At 41.9% G+C, this 13975-nt stretch overlaps 1 protein-coding gene, 1 long non-coding RNA gene and 1 pseudogene across 5 annotated transcripts in view; 2 read left to right on the top strand and 1 right to left on the bottom strand.

Moving 5' to 3' along the window:
* WDR35 (WD repeat domain 35) overlaps positions 1-13975 on the top strand; it is a 109723-nt gene that overhangs the window by 271 nt on the left and 95477 nt on the right. For all 4 annotated transcript variants that reach the window (XR_013172285.1, XM_077152159.1, XM_077152158.1 and 1 more), the window contains exon 2: positions 568-685. Coding sequence is in view for 3 of the 4 variants with exons in the window: in XM_077152159.1 (XP_077008274.1) it covers positions 568-685 (118 nt within the window). In the remaining variant the exon portion in view is untranslated. The remainder of the gene's footprint in view (positions 1-567; positions 686-13975) is intronic.
* The window catches only part of LOC143676900 (uncharacterized), a 41271-nt gene continuing 27488 nt past the window's right edge, over positions 193-13975 (bottom strand). Inside the window, exon 3 of the long non-coding RNA XR_013172288.1 lies at positions 193-663. This is a non-coding gene — a long non-coding RNA (uncharacterized LOC143676900). The remainder of the gene's footprint in view (positions 664-13975) is intronic.
* On the top strand, positions 11441-12539 carry LOC143675914 (E3 ubiquitin-protein ligase RNFT1 pseudogene; annotated as a pseudogene).

Raw genomic sequence — 13975 nt, 5'->3', positions numbered from 1 at the left:
CCTCGGCGTCACCGGCCGCGTCGGTCCTTCTTGCCTGGTCTAGCCTCACACCTCCTCCTGCCTGAACCAGACCCCAGATATCCCCTGGCCGAGCTAGCAGTCTTCTCTCACGACTCCCTCCCTTTGCTGCCCCTCTAGGTCCTGGAGGGCCCGTTGGAATGATCACTCCCTCCTTCTCTTTTGTCCCCTACCTGTGGCTAACCCACGTGACCTAAATTGTCGGGAGCATCAGGGGCCGCCTGAGAAGGGCGAAGTCATAACAAAGTGTTGGGTGCGGAAAAGGAATATGGACTGTGATACGGATCTATAACCTCCCTCCTTTTCCCCCATCCGGTGACTCCCCGTTTTTATTCCTTCCTAGCCACTGTCCTCTTGTGTGCACCTTTCCCCCTTTCCCAACTGGTAGGGCTCAGGGAAATTTAGAGTACTATGGCCCTTTTCAAAACAGCTCATACTTCTGCAGGTCCTTCGGATTTTTCTTGGGGGATTTTCTTCCTCCTTCTTCTATAGACTCTCTTCCTACCTCCTTTGTGAAAAGTACCGAGAGTGGCTCTGATTGCTTTTCAGATTGCTATTCCGAATAACGTGAAGCTGAAATGTATATCTTGGAACAAGGACCAGGGATTCATCGCATGTGGTGGTGAAGATGGATTACTGAAAGTTCTGAAATTAGAGACACAGACAGGTAAATGAATGTAAGCCCAAATATTTGAAATTGATGGAAAGTTGTCTGGTATCATTTGTTCACCATGATTTGCTCATGGTATTTGTCAGAATGTCATTCTCATACTCTTAAAAGGAAAAAAAAGGCAAAAATGTTTTTCTAGAGTGCTTTTGTAGAAATATCGAATGTAAACATCAGATGCTTTGGCTGAATTTATTGAAAATGAAGAAGAATGAAAACTTAGTAACTATGCCATCTTGTACCATGTCTAATTATTGTTCTATATTATTAGGAGTCTAATAGAAAGAATATGAATCAGCATTTCAGCAGGGTCACAAAGTCTTACATCTTGGCAGATTATTTACAGGTTTATATTGTCCTATCTGCCTATCAGTTGTGTTAATGATTATGTGCTTTAGTGCTCAAGAACAGAAAATGGGATATATTTTACATTTTTATTAGTGTCTTTTATCTCTTAAATTGATTTCTTTTTCAAATTCTATTGGAATCATAACATTTCTTTAGCATCGCTAGTGTTGCTCTTGATTCCTTTTAAGGAGATTAGAATTGGAATATTAGCTCTGCTGCAACTACTGCCTGACTTTCAGCAAGTTCACTCTGCTGTAATGCGAGGGGATGGAACTACAGTATCTGTTGGCTCTTACAGCATTGCTTTCAAGCTTTTTTAGGCATAAGAGTCACCTGAAAAGGTTGTTAAGGTGGGTTTTGGGGCTCCACCCCAAGAGGAGATCTGAGAATTTCCATTTCTGGTGAGACCTGTGCTGTTGATTTTCTACCACACTGAGTAGCACTGCTACTTAAAGTGATGTGAATCATAAATATTTTATTGAGCACTTTTTATGTACTAAGTGCTTAATGTTCATTATCTCAGTTAACCTCACAATGATCTTGAGGGATAGGCATTCTGGGTGTGAAAACTGAGGCTCTGAAAGGTTCATAACTTACCCAGTTGACACAGCTAATAACTGGCAGAACTGGGATTTGAAGGTAAGTTTGTCCCACTTTCAAGTCAGTGTTATTAACCACTAAACAAAGGTCTCGTGGTCAACCGTAGGAAAAAAGAATAATTGTTTTGATGTGCATAAAAAAACAAAAAGGCAGGTTTGGAAGGTAGATGCTTAAATACCAATCAGAGTTTGGCTTCTGATGTTTTGTTATTTAATCTCAATGCTTTTCTCAAGTGTATTGGAAGAAATTAATTTTTGCTGTTTATGTTTCTCATATATATATGTATAAGCATTTGATATATATACACACTTTAAAACTTATATTAAAAATGTATCTTTTGGATAACGCATTATCTAGTTAAATTTGTATGGTCAGTTTATTTAAACATCATAATTACATGGAATCTTGAGTGGGGTGTGAGATCTTGTTGGTTTGTATGGGTTGGTGTGATGCCCTGAAGCATCTCAGAGTGATTTGGGCAGAGAATAAAAATGTATTTTCAAGGTCCCCTTGGGGGACTGGGGAGAAAGGAGGAAATATTCAGCTCCCCCATCTGGGGGAATTCTTCCTGTTCTTGCAAGCAGTGAGGATAGCCAGTTGAATGGGCTGAGCCCTCAATCTTGGGGCTAGCCCTTATGAAACTTATTCGTGCAAAGGAGAAGCTAAGCTTTCTTAGCTTACCTTATAACTTATAACTTATAATTGTGCCTAAGATTCACCCCCAGAGAACCTCTTTTGTTGCTCAGTTGTGGCTTCTCTCTAAGCCAACTCGGGAGGTGAACTCACTGCCCTCCCCAGCTACGTGGGACGTGACTCCAAGGGATATAAGTCTCCCTGGCAATGTGGGACATGACTCCCAGGGATGAGATGGGACCCAGCATTGAGAAAACCTAATTGACCAAAAGGGGAAAGAGAGAAATGAGACAAAATAAAGCCTCAGTGGCTGAAAGATTTCAACAGGGTTAGGGTTAGGGTTCCTGGAGGTTATTCTTATGCGTTATGTAGGTATCTTTTTTTCATCTGTGGTAAGTTGGAGTGGCTGGAGGGGTGTGCCCGGAGCTGCTGGGCTGTGTTCTTGACAAGTGTCTAACTGTTTCGCTGTGACTGTGTGAGTGTGAGAATCTTGTGGCTAGTGCTCCCTTTGTCCAGGGTGTGGACAGATGAGTGGGATAATAGGGACAAGAGATGGATGAATGGTAGGGAGTAGGGGTGGAAGGAGAGTGGGTGGATGGCAGTACTGGGAATCAGCGGGGATGGGGTAGGGGTGTGGGATGTATGCGTTTTCTCTTTTTGTTTTTCTGGAGTGATGCGAATGTCCTGGGGATGATCGCGGTGATGAATATACACCTATGTGAGGATGTTGTGAGCTGCTGATAGTGTACTTTGCATGGACTGTATTTGCGTGAAGATATCTCAGTAAAAACGTGTAAAAAATTTCTGCTTAAAATCTGTAGCAGGTTTTAGTTACATTAAGAAACACATTTGTTTAACGTTGAAAGTTTTTTTCTTTTCTTAACCCACTTGTTTTCCTGCTCTGTATTTTTTTTTTGTGATTAGATGGGAAATTTGTGAGCAAGGTGGTATATAGATTCTTGTAAGCTAGGGTAATACGCAGGTTTGGAAAACGGAATAAATTATGTTTTGGAGCTTGATAATGAATGTGAACCATGCTGAAAGAAATAAATATGAGAAATATGGCTAGAGATTCTAACAAGGTCAGTGTACTGTAACAATTAGTTGTATGCAGCAAATCCTTCCAGAGATGATAACCATGTATTGTATGCCTAATACATAGCAAGCATTGTGCTGTGCTAAAGATGTGATATGCAAATAATGTTTTGTAGCTTAACTTTATCATTTGACAATATAATACGGTAATCTCCTTTTGTAGCATATTCTTCTAAATCATCTACATTATCATTATTAGTGGCCATTTAATATTTCATTATATTGGAATTCTATTAAGTTAACCAGCTCTAGTTTTGGTCATTTAGATGTCTCCACATTTTTGCTCTTAAAACAATATACTTGTATCCAAATGTTTACATAATCCATTCATTACTGTCATGGTTAGGGACAGGTGTCAACTTGGCCAAGTTGTGGTACCTGTTCATCTGATTGGGCAAGCGCTGGCCTGTCTGTTGCAATGAGGACATTTCATAGGATTAGGTCATGATCACGTCAGCTACATCCACAGCTGATTCCATTTGTAATCAGTCAAAGGGGAGTGTCTTCTGCAATTAGTGATGCTAAATCCAATCATGGGAAGCCTTTTAAGGAGGACTCAGAGGAGACAGGTTCCATTCCTGCTTTGGCTGGTGAGCCTCTCCTGTGGAGTTCATCCAGGCCATCCATTGGAGTCATCGGCTTCGCAGCCTGCCCTGTGGATTTTGGACTCTGCATTCCTACGGTCACGTGAGACACTTTCATAAATTTTATATTTGCAAGTGTTCCCTGTTGATTCTGTTTCTCTAGAGAACCCTAACTAATACATCTTGGTACCAGGAGTGGTTCTTAAGGAACAGAATCTTAAAAATGGGTTTTTATGAATGGTTTTCTACTCTGACTGGGCTCAGAGACACTAAGGACTCTGATTCCCGTAATCAGAATGACACTCCCAATCCATGGACTGAGTTGACAAAGGAGATAGTCAAAATATCATCATTCGATTCTCCTAATGCTTCGCTTGTACGAAGCCAGACTCTGGGGGATAATGTTTTTGACACCTTTACAGAGTTTTGTAGAAATAAGAGTTATAGAGATGTTGGTTGGTTGTTGTTAGATACACTGTCTACATTAAAGGGTGAAAGGGATGGGCTTAAGGCTTCAAACAAGAAGCTTAAGTGCCGTCTGAAAGATGTAGAGGTTTCTATGAGTATCCTGAAGGAAAATTTTATTTCCTGTAGCCGTAGACTTGAGATCTCTGAAAATCAGACTCAGAATCTTATTGTTAGAGTAGCAACTTTACAACGTAAACTGAAATCTCAGTCTTGCATGGTGTCTGCCGTTAAAGTGAGGGCATTGATTGGAAAGGAGTGGGACCCTGAAAAATGGGATGGTGACATATGGATTGATAATGATGTTGGGGGTGAGGTTGAAACCCTAGACCATGCTGAGCCTTCTTTAGATAACCCTGTAATAGTCTGCCCTGAGGACATAGCCGCCCCACCTCCAGACTGCCTTGAGGAATTGGCCACCCAACCTCCTCCTGAAGGGATTAGCCCTAAAGTTATTAATCCTGTTTCACCAGATGAAACTGCAAATGAAAGCCCTGAAGCAAATGGCTTGGAAGATATTTCTAATTCTTTTCATGACCCACCCCCACCACCCCTCATTTCTTCTAGACCTATAACTAGACTAAAGTCCCAACAGGCCCCTAAAGGTGAGGTACAAAGTATCACACATGAGGAGGTACGTTATACTCCAAAAGAACTGTGTGAGTTTTCCAATTTATATAGACAGAAATCAGGGGAATATGTGTGGCGATGGATTTTAAGAGTGTGGGATAATGGTGGGAGGAATATAAGGCTGGATCAGGCTGAATTTATTGATATGGGCCCACAAAGCAGAGATTCTGCATTCAATGTTATAGCTAGAGCAGTTAGAAAAGGTGTTAACAGCTTGTTTGGGTGGTTGGTTGAAACATGGATCAAAAGGTGGCCAACATTACCTGAGGTTGAAATGCCAGAACTGCCCTGGTATAATGTAGATGAGGGGATCCAGAGGCTTAGAGAGATTGGGATGTTAGAGTGGATTTATCATGCAAAGCCTGCTCTTACACCCCAGGAATGTCCAGAGGATGCACCTTTTACCAGAACAGTGAGAAATAAATTTGTGAGACTAGCACCATCATCCCTCAAGAGCTCTGTGGTTGCACTTCTCTGTAGGTCAGATATTACTGTAGGAACTGCTGTCACTGAGCTGGAATCCTTAAACACAATGGGGATGACAGGATCCCGAGTTGGCAGAAGCCAGGTGGCAGCACTTAATCACCAAAGACAGGGTAGACGTGGGTATTATAATAGACAACAAACTCAAAGGAGGCATCAAAATTATATGACACGCAGAGATTTGTGGCATTGGCTAGTAAATCATGGGGTGCCTAGAAATACAATAGAAGGGCAGTCTACTAAATTCTTGTTGGAGCTGTATAAACAAAAGAGTTCTAGGTCAAGGGAACAGAAGTCTAACCTGAATTACAAAAACACAGAGTCCCGGCCCCTTAACCAATTTCCAGACTTGAAACAGTTTACAGACCCTGAGCCCCTTGAATGAAGGGGAGGCCAGGTCCCTATGGGGGAGGAACCTGTTACACTGCCACAGATTTATACTGTTAACCTTCCTCTAAGTCTTCCCCAAGGAGACCGACGGCCTTTTACCAGGGTAACTGTGCATTGGGGAAAAGGAAATGATCAGATATTTCGGGGATTATTAGACACTGGTTCAGAAGTGACATTAATTCCAGGGGACCCAAAACGTCACTCTGGACCACCAGTCAGAGTGGGGGCTTATGGAGGCCAGGTGATCAATGGAGTTTTAGCTCAGGTCCGTCTCACAGTGGGTCCAGTGGGCCCCCGGACCCATCCTGTAGTTATTTCCCCAGTTCCGGAATGTATAATTGGCATAGACATACTGAGCAACTGGCAGAATCCCCATGTTGGTTCTCTAACTCGTGCAGTGAGGGCTATTATGGTGGGAAAGGCCAAATGGAAGCCACTAGAACTGCCCCTACCAAGCAAAATAGTAAATCAAAAGCAATACCGTATTCCTGGAGGGATTGCAGAGATTACTGCCACTCTTAAGGACTTGAAAGATGCAGGGGTGGTGATTCCCACCACATCCCCGTTCAACTCTCCTATTTGGCCTGTGCAGAAAACAGATGGGTCTTGGAGAATGACAGTGGATTATCGTAAACTCAACCAGGTGGTAACTCCAATTGCAGCTGCTGTTCCAGATGTAGTATCATTGCTTGAGCAAATCAATACATCCCCTGGTACCTGGTATGCAGCTATTGATCTGGCAAATGCTTTTTTCTCAATAGCTATTAGTAAGGACCACCAGAAACAGTTTGCTTTCAGCTGGCAAGGTCAGCAATATACTTTCACTGTCCTACTTCAGGGGTATATCAACTCTCCAGCCCTATGTCATAATCTTGTTCGCAGAGACCTTGATCGTTTCTCCCTCCCACAAGACATCACACTGGTCCATTATATTGATGATATCATGTTGATTGGACCTAGTGAGCAAGAAGTAGCAACTACTCTAGATTTATTGGTAAGGCATTTGCGTGTCAGAGGATGGGAGATAAATCCAACAAAAATACAGGGGCCTTCCACCTCAGTAAAATTTTTAGGTGTCCAATGGTGTGGGGCATGTCGAGATATCCCTTCTAAGGTGAAGGATAAATTGCTGCATCTGGCCCCTCCCACAACCAAAAAAGAGGCACAACGCCTAGTTGGTCTTTTTGGATTTTGGCGACAACATATTCCTCATTTGGGTGTGCTACTCCGGCCCATTTATCGAGTGACCAGAAAAGCTGCTAATTTTGAGTGGGGACCTGAACAAGAAGAGGCTCTGCGACAGGTCCAGGCTGCTGTGCAAGCTGCTCTGCCACTTGGGCCATATGATCCAGCAGATCCAATGGTGCTGGAAGTGTCAGTGGCAAATAGAGATGCTGTCTGGAGCCTTTGGCAGGCCCCTGTAGGAGAATCACAACGCAGACCCTTAGGATTTTGGAGCAAAGCCTTACCATCTGCTGCAGATAACTACTCTCCTTTTGAGAAACAGCTTTTGGCCTGCTACTGGGCCTTAGTAGAGACTGAACGTTTAACCATGGGCCACCAAGTTACCATGAGACCTGAGTTGCCTATCATGAGTTGGGTGTTGTCTGACCCACCAAGCCATAAAGTTGGGCGTGCACAGCAGCACTCTATTGTAAAGTGGAAATGGTATATACGAGATAGAGCCAGAGCAGGTCCTGAAGGCACAAGTAAGTTACATGAAGAAGTGGCCCAAATGCCCATGGTTTCCACTCCTGCTGCCACATTACCTTCTCTTTCCCAGACCAGAGCTATGGCCTCTTGGGGTGTTCCTTACAGTGAATTGACTGAGGAAGAGAAAACTCGGGCCTGGTTTACAGATAGTTCAGCACGATATGCAGGTACCACCCGAAAGTGGACAGCTGCAGCATTGCAACCCCTTTCTGGGGTGTCCTTGAAGGACAGTGGTGAGGGGAAATCCTCCCAGTGGGCAGAACTTCGAGCAGTGCACCTGGTTGTTCATTTTGCTTGGAAGGAAAACTGGCCAGAGGTGCGTTTGTATACTGACTCATGGGCTGTTGCTAATGGTTTGGCTGGATGGACAGGGACTTGGAAAGACCATAATTGGAAAATTGGTGACAAAGAGGTCTGGGGAAGAAGTATGTGGATAGACCTTTCTGAGTGGGCTAAAAACATGAAGATATTTGTGTCCCATGTGAATGCACACCAGAGGGTGACTTCAGCAGAGGAAGATTTTAATAATCAAGTGGATAAGATGACCCGTTCTATGGATACCAGTCAGCCTCTTTCCCCAGCAACTCCTGTTATTGCCCAATGGGCTCATGAACAAAGTGGTCATGGTGGTAGGGATGGAGGTTATGCATGGGCTCAGCAACATGGACTTCCACTCACCAAGGCTGACCTGGCTACAGCCACTGCTGAGTGCCCAATCTGCCAGCAGCAGAGACCCACACTCAGCCCCCGATATGGCACCATTCCCCGAGGTGACCAGCCAGCTACATGGTGGCAGGTTGATTACATTGGGCCACTCCCTTCATGGAAGGGGCAGCGATTTGTTCTAACTGGAATAGACACATACTCTGGATATGGGTTTGCTTTCCCTGCATGCAATGCTTCTGCCCAAACTACTATCCGTGGGCTTACAGAATGCCTTATCCATCGTCATGGTATTCCACATAGCATTGCTTCGGATCAAGGAACACACTTCACAGCAAATGAAGTGCGAGAATGGGCACATGCTCATGGAATTCTCTGGTCTTACCATGTTCCCCATCATCCAGAAGCTGCTGGATTGATAGAACGGTGGAATGGCCTTTTGAAAACTCAATTACGGTGCCAACTAGGTGGCAAAAACTTGAAAGGCTGGGGTAATGTTCTCCAGGAAGCTGTGTATGCTCTGAATCAGCGTCCACTGTATGGTGCTGTTTCTCCCATAGCCAGGATCCATGGGTCCAGGAACCAAGGGGTGGAAATGGGTGTGGTGCCACTCACTATTACTCCTAGTGATCCACTGGGAAAATTTTTGCTTCCTGTCCCTGCTACCCTGAGTTCTGCTGGTCTACAGGTTTTAGTTCCAAAACGGGGTGTGCTTTCTCCAGGAGAAACAACAGTGGTACCACTGAACTGGAAGTTAAGATTGCCACCTGGCCACTTTGGGCTACTTATGCCTCTGGATCAACACACCAAGATGGGGATTACATTACTGTCTGGGGTAATTGACCCTGACTATCAGAAGGAAGTAGGACTGCAACTACATAATGGAGGTAAAGAAGAGTTTTCTTGGAATATAGGAGATCCCCTGGGGCGTCTATTAGTACTACCATGCCCTGTGATTAAAATCAATGGAAAACTGCAACAACACAATCCAGGCCGGACCACTAATGGCTCTGAGACTTCAGGAATGAAGGTTTGGGTCACCCCACCAGGCAAAGAACCACGGCCAGCTGAAGTGCTTGCTGAGGGGAAAGGGAACATGGAATGGGTAGTGGAAGAAGGTAGTGATAAATATGAACTTCGAGCACGTGCTCAGTTACAGAAACGAGGACTGTAATGCTGTTTTGTTTGTGTTATACTATTTAAGTTGTAAGATATCAAGTTTAAGAATGAATGCTGCCCAAGGATTTGCACGCTATTCTGGAGAGATTTAATGTGTTTCCAGTTATATGCAGGATAGTTGAGTATTGTCAGGTAAAAGAAAAAATGTGTGCTTATTTGTTTTCATTTGGAAATTAAGTATGGTCTAAGGTGATATATATATATATATGTGCCAAGTTGACAAGGGGTGGACTGTCATGGTTAGGGACAGGTGTCAACTTGGCCAAGTTGTGGTGCCTGTTCATCTGATTGGGCAAGCGCTGGCCTGTCTGTTGCAATGAGGACATTTCATAGGATTAGGTCATGATCACGTCAGCTACATCCACAGCTGATTCCATTTGTAATCAGCCAAAGGGGAGTGTCTTCTGCAATTAGTGGTGCTAAATACAATCATGGGAAGCCTTTTAAGGAGGACTCAGAGGAGACAGGTTCCATTCCTGCTTTGGCTGGTGAGCCTCTCCTGTGGAGTTCATCCAGGCCATCCATTGGAGTCATCGGCTTCGCAGCCTGCCCTGGGGATTTTGGACTCTGCATTCCTATGGTCACGTGAGACACTTTCATAAATTTTATATTTGCAAGTGTTCCCTGTTGATTCTGTTTCTCTAGAGAACCCTAACTAATACAATTACTTTCTAGGATAAATTTTTAGAAGTGGAATTCACTAGATTAAGGGATATGAACATTGATAAAGATTTTTATTATGGATACCAAATTACCCTCCTGTAAGTTTGCACCAATTTGCATTCTTTGTGGCAGCATTCCCATTTTCACTCCCTTGCTTTAGAAGGAAGAACTAGAACCAGCATTTGCCTCCATATTTCTACATTGAGTTGTGATGGGGATGGAGGTGACTGTTCTCTTACAGGCCAGTATTTCCACATGCTTTGCTGCACCCTGCACCTCAGGGACCTCATTACTAATTTATTCTTTCTTTCTCCTCTCAATACAAATTCTTCTCTTTCTCTTTCTTCTCTCCCTTACCGTGACTTTTATGTTCCAAATCTAACAGAAGGCTATTATAGTTCAAATCAGCATTTGGCCTTTCTTATCTTGAAAAATAATATTTCAAAACAGAAGATGTTTAATGTTTAAAATTATTGTTGTATTTAAACATATTATTCTTTCCCCTTTTCTCCCTGGTCAGTCCTTAGTCTCTTTACTAGATTCTGCTTCTCTACTAACTGTTGGAATTACTGAGAATTTGATTCTAGGCCCTCTTCATTTTATATGCTCTCTAGACTTTTTTCTCATTTTCATGACTTTAAATGCTATCTTTGGGGGTGGTGATTCCTAAATTTTTATCTCTAGGCCAGTCCTTCTGATTCTTCAGATGGGTTTCTCCACTGAAATCTTTCACAGGCATCTTATATTAGTATGTCCAGAAATGAGCATATTGGACATGCTGAGCTTCTTTCAGATCTCTTCTTTCAGTTCTCCCCATTTGAGTAAATATCTGATTTCACCTGTTGACTCAAGCTAGAAACCTCTTCCTTTCCCACTTCCGACATGCCCTCAGCTATCCCATTGCTTCTGTCTCTGAAGTGTACATCAATCCGTCCTTTCCTGTGGCCTCCTCCGCTACCTCTCTAGCTCCAGCTGCTGTCATCCCTTCCCTAGAACATGTTTCCCTTCTTCCTCCCTCTGTTCCAGTCTTTCCACCCAGTCAGCTATCATGTTACTTCTCTGCTAAAAAGTCTTTAAAGGGCCAGAGCAGGGTTTGAGGGTGATGCCTCCGTCCACTCATTGTTATGAGAGGGGACCAGAAACAAAAATCTGGATCAGAGGAAAGATATCTGCGGGCCATACAAGCAGCCGGTAGCCATTTGCAGAGGACCCCTGCTTCTGCAGGCAGTGGGCAAGCCTCCCCTTTACAGTGCGCCCAGACAACAAGATGAACAGGAGAAGTTCTTGCCTGCCTTCTTCTTACCTAAGAATGTGCTGGAAACCCGAGCTCCAGGAAGATCAGGTCAGGATCACTAGTGGAGTCATTTCCACAGAGATGCAAGGCAGCAGGTGATACCACAGTGGAGTCCAGAGGACGCTGCAGCAGCTCAGAACTCCCCTGTCTACTCAAGTTGTAGCAAAAATGTCTCCCATCTATTTTGATTCTGGGTATCAAACTTATTAGGCAGCATACAATAGGAATTCCTCTTGAAATTGGACTGTTTACAACATTTATACATGCACATAAAAGCCTTATCAGCCAGGTTTTCCTAAGGGGACGGTGCACAGAGATTCCATGGGTGTGGTGACTAGCATTCTTAGCAGGGTCTCTGTTCTCCTATGTTATTACACCTTTCATTCTCAGTCACTTTATTTCAGCTTGGACTTTAAAATCCTGCTGTGGATTATTTGCACTTCTGGGAGATATTTAGGATTGTTGGAATTATAGATTTCATTCTGAAATTCTTCATGGGCTTAAAATGCCTTATTTTATTGGTTCTTTCTTTCATCATGCCTTCTAAATCAAGGGTTATGAGTATGACCTCTTAGAAGAATTATGTCAGTATTGCTGAACTTTTATTCCTGTATCAACTGGGCTTCATCACTTTCTTGGCCATGAGGAGTTTAGCAACATAACCAGATGGGGTCTTGGGACAGTGCTGGCCTGACCACCCTTCCAGAACTTTTGGACTTTTTTGATCTGAGAACTTGGGGGTGGATTTTGTGAATATCCGTTTTACATGATCAAGTTATGGAGTTGCTGCCAGCCAGAAACATTGTTTAGACTTGGGTGATATTTGTTCACTTTGTCAAATTGAATTGGAAAAGATAATTCCATTGTCAACATGTATTTTGTGAAGAGTACTTTACCTTATGGTTTAACAGAGACAAAACCATGTCTGCTGGGCAGAACTGATTTCAGATCTTATAAACAGATGGGAAGATGGAGCTGTTTCATCACACCTTCAACTGTATTAGGTCCCATAGACCATTAGGGCCACGTATCACTAATTTTATTTGATTGCAGATATATAGGATGAAGGCATTAGAATGGATTTTCATTGTTAGAAGCTAAGACAAATGTTTACATCAATAAATTTTGTAATATTAAAATAAGATATGTATGTAGTTCAGTTTTTTAAAAAGATTAAATGAATGAAAGAACCCTATATTAAAAAATATAATGTGTGTGTTAGCAGCATTTATTATACTCTGATTGTTTGACAGAGATTGCAGTGTTGAATGGTAAATGTATATTCATGTTACTGCTCCCAAAACAAAAATTGGATAATAAAAACTAGCGTTTTAGAGGCTCTCAGGTATTCTTTCCTGACACTATTTTCAGAATAAATAATATTTTTCATAATATTTTAAGATGTATCTTATCTGAAAGTAGAATTATCTTTAGTTTTGACTTTTATAATTCCAATTTTCACAAATGCCTGAAATTTGTATGAAATTTGTATTTTTAAATGAAAGTTTTAAATGCTGTATTTTATGTGTAATAAAGTTTCTAAGTGAAGAATAACTTACTGAGATAACATTTTAATGTTGTATTATTCTCTGTAGAATGATTAGCAATTAAGGACAATAATTTAAGTTTAATAAATGTCTTAAAAGGCTTCCCATTGCACTTTGGATAAAATCTAAAGTTCTTATAGTTTCCTATAAAGACATCATGATTTTTCTTGTGCTTATCAGTCCAGTCTCATCTTATGATGTCTTCCCTTTGTTCAGCCACATCGGCCTTCTTCAGTTTGTCGGTAGCTCTAAACTCCTATCTTAGAACCTTTTCTTATTTTGTTTCCTAGCCTGAAATATTCTCTCTTTTTCCACCTTGCCTGGCTATCTCCAGTTTATCTCTCAGTTTCGGCTTAAATATCATTTCTTCAGAAAGCCTTCCCTGCCTCTCCCTCTCTCCATTCTAAATTAAATCTTCTGTTACTGTCTCTTATGCTTTTATTTTCCCAGTGCATAATTATGTATATATAATTTATGCATCTATCTCTCTCTATATATATAGAGAGAGGAGTGTGTATGAGTGTGCGTTTAATATCTGCCCCATCTGCCCTCACAGACTCTGTGAGGAAAGAGATCTTAGCAATTTCGTTTACCATTTTACACCCAGAACCTTCCATAGTGCAGAGCACAGTGTTGACACTCAGTACATTTTTATTGAGTGGGTGAATAAATGAATGAATCAATATGAGATTCTGTGAGATTTAGTAAAAACTTGTTTCCAAAATCTTTACTCTTTGATCCTTCTTTATGCTTTTAGAGTTTTCAGTTCATATGTCACAAATACTTCTATTTGTGATTTTTGAGGAAGGAATAAGTAGCAATAATAATATATTTAATAAAGTAAGTAAACAATGTTCTTTTATACAGTTTGCGCTATTTTACTAGGATAATATCTTTGTAAGTGGCATATATTTTTGTAGACAAGAGAAAAATAGGTTACAAGGAAGCATGTTTTTTAAAAAAAATCATTGTAATATCTACCAGGAATAGGGACACAATTCAA

The sequence above is a fragment of the Tamandua tetradactyla genome, chromosome 3 (assembly GCF_023851605.1).
Source record: "Tamandua tetradactyla isolate mTamTet1 chromosome 3, mTamTet1.pri, whole genome shotgun sequence".
In the NCBI taxonomy this organism is placed as follows: Eukaryota; Metazoa; Chordata; class Mammalia; order Pilosa; family Myrmecophagidae; genus Tamandua; species Tamandua tetradactyla.
Note: the sequence above shows the minus strand (reverse complement) of the source record. Positions and strands in the feature narration are given on the sequence as shown.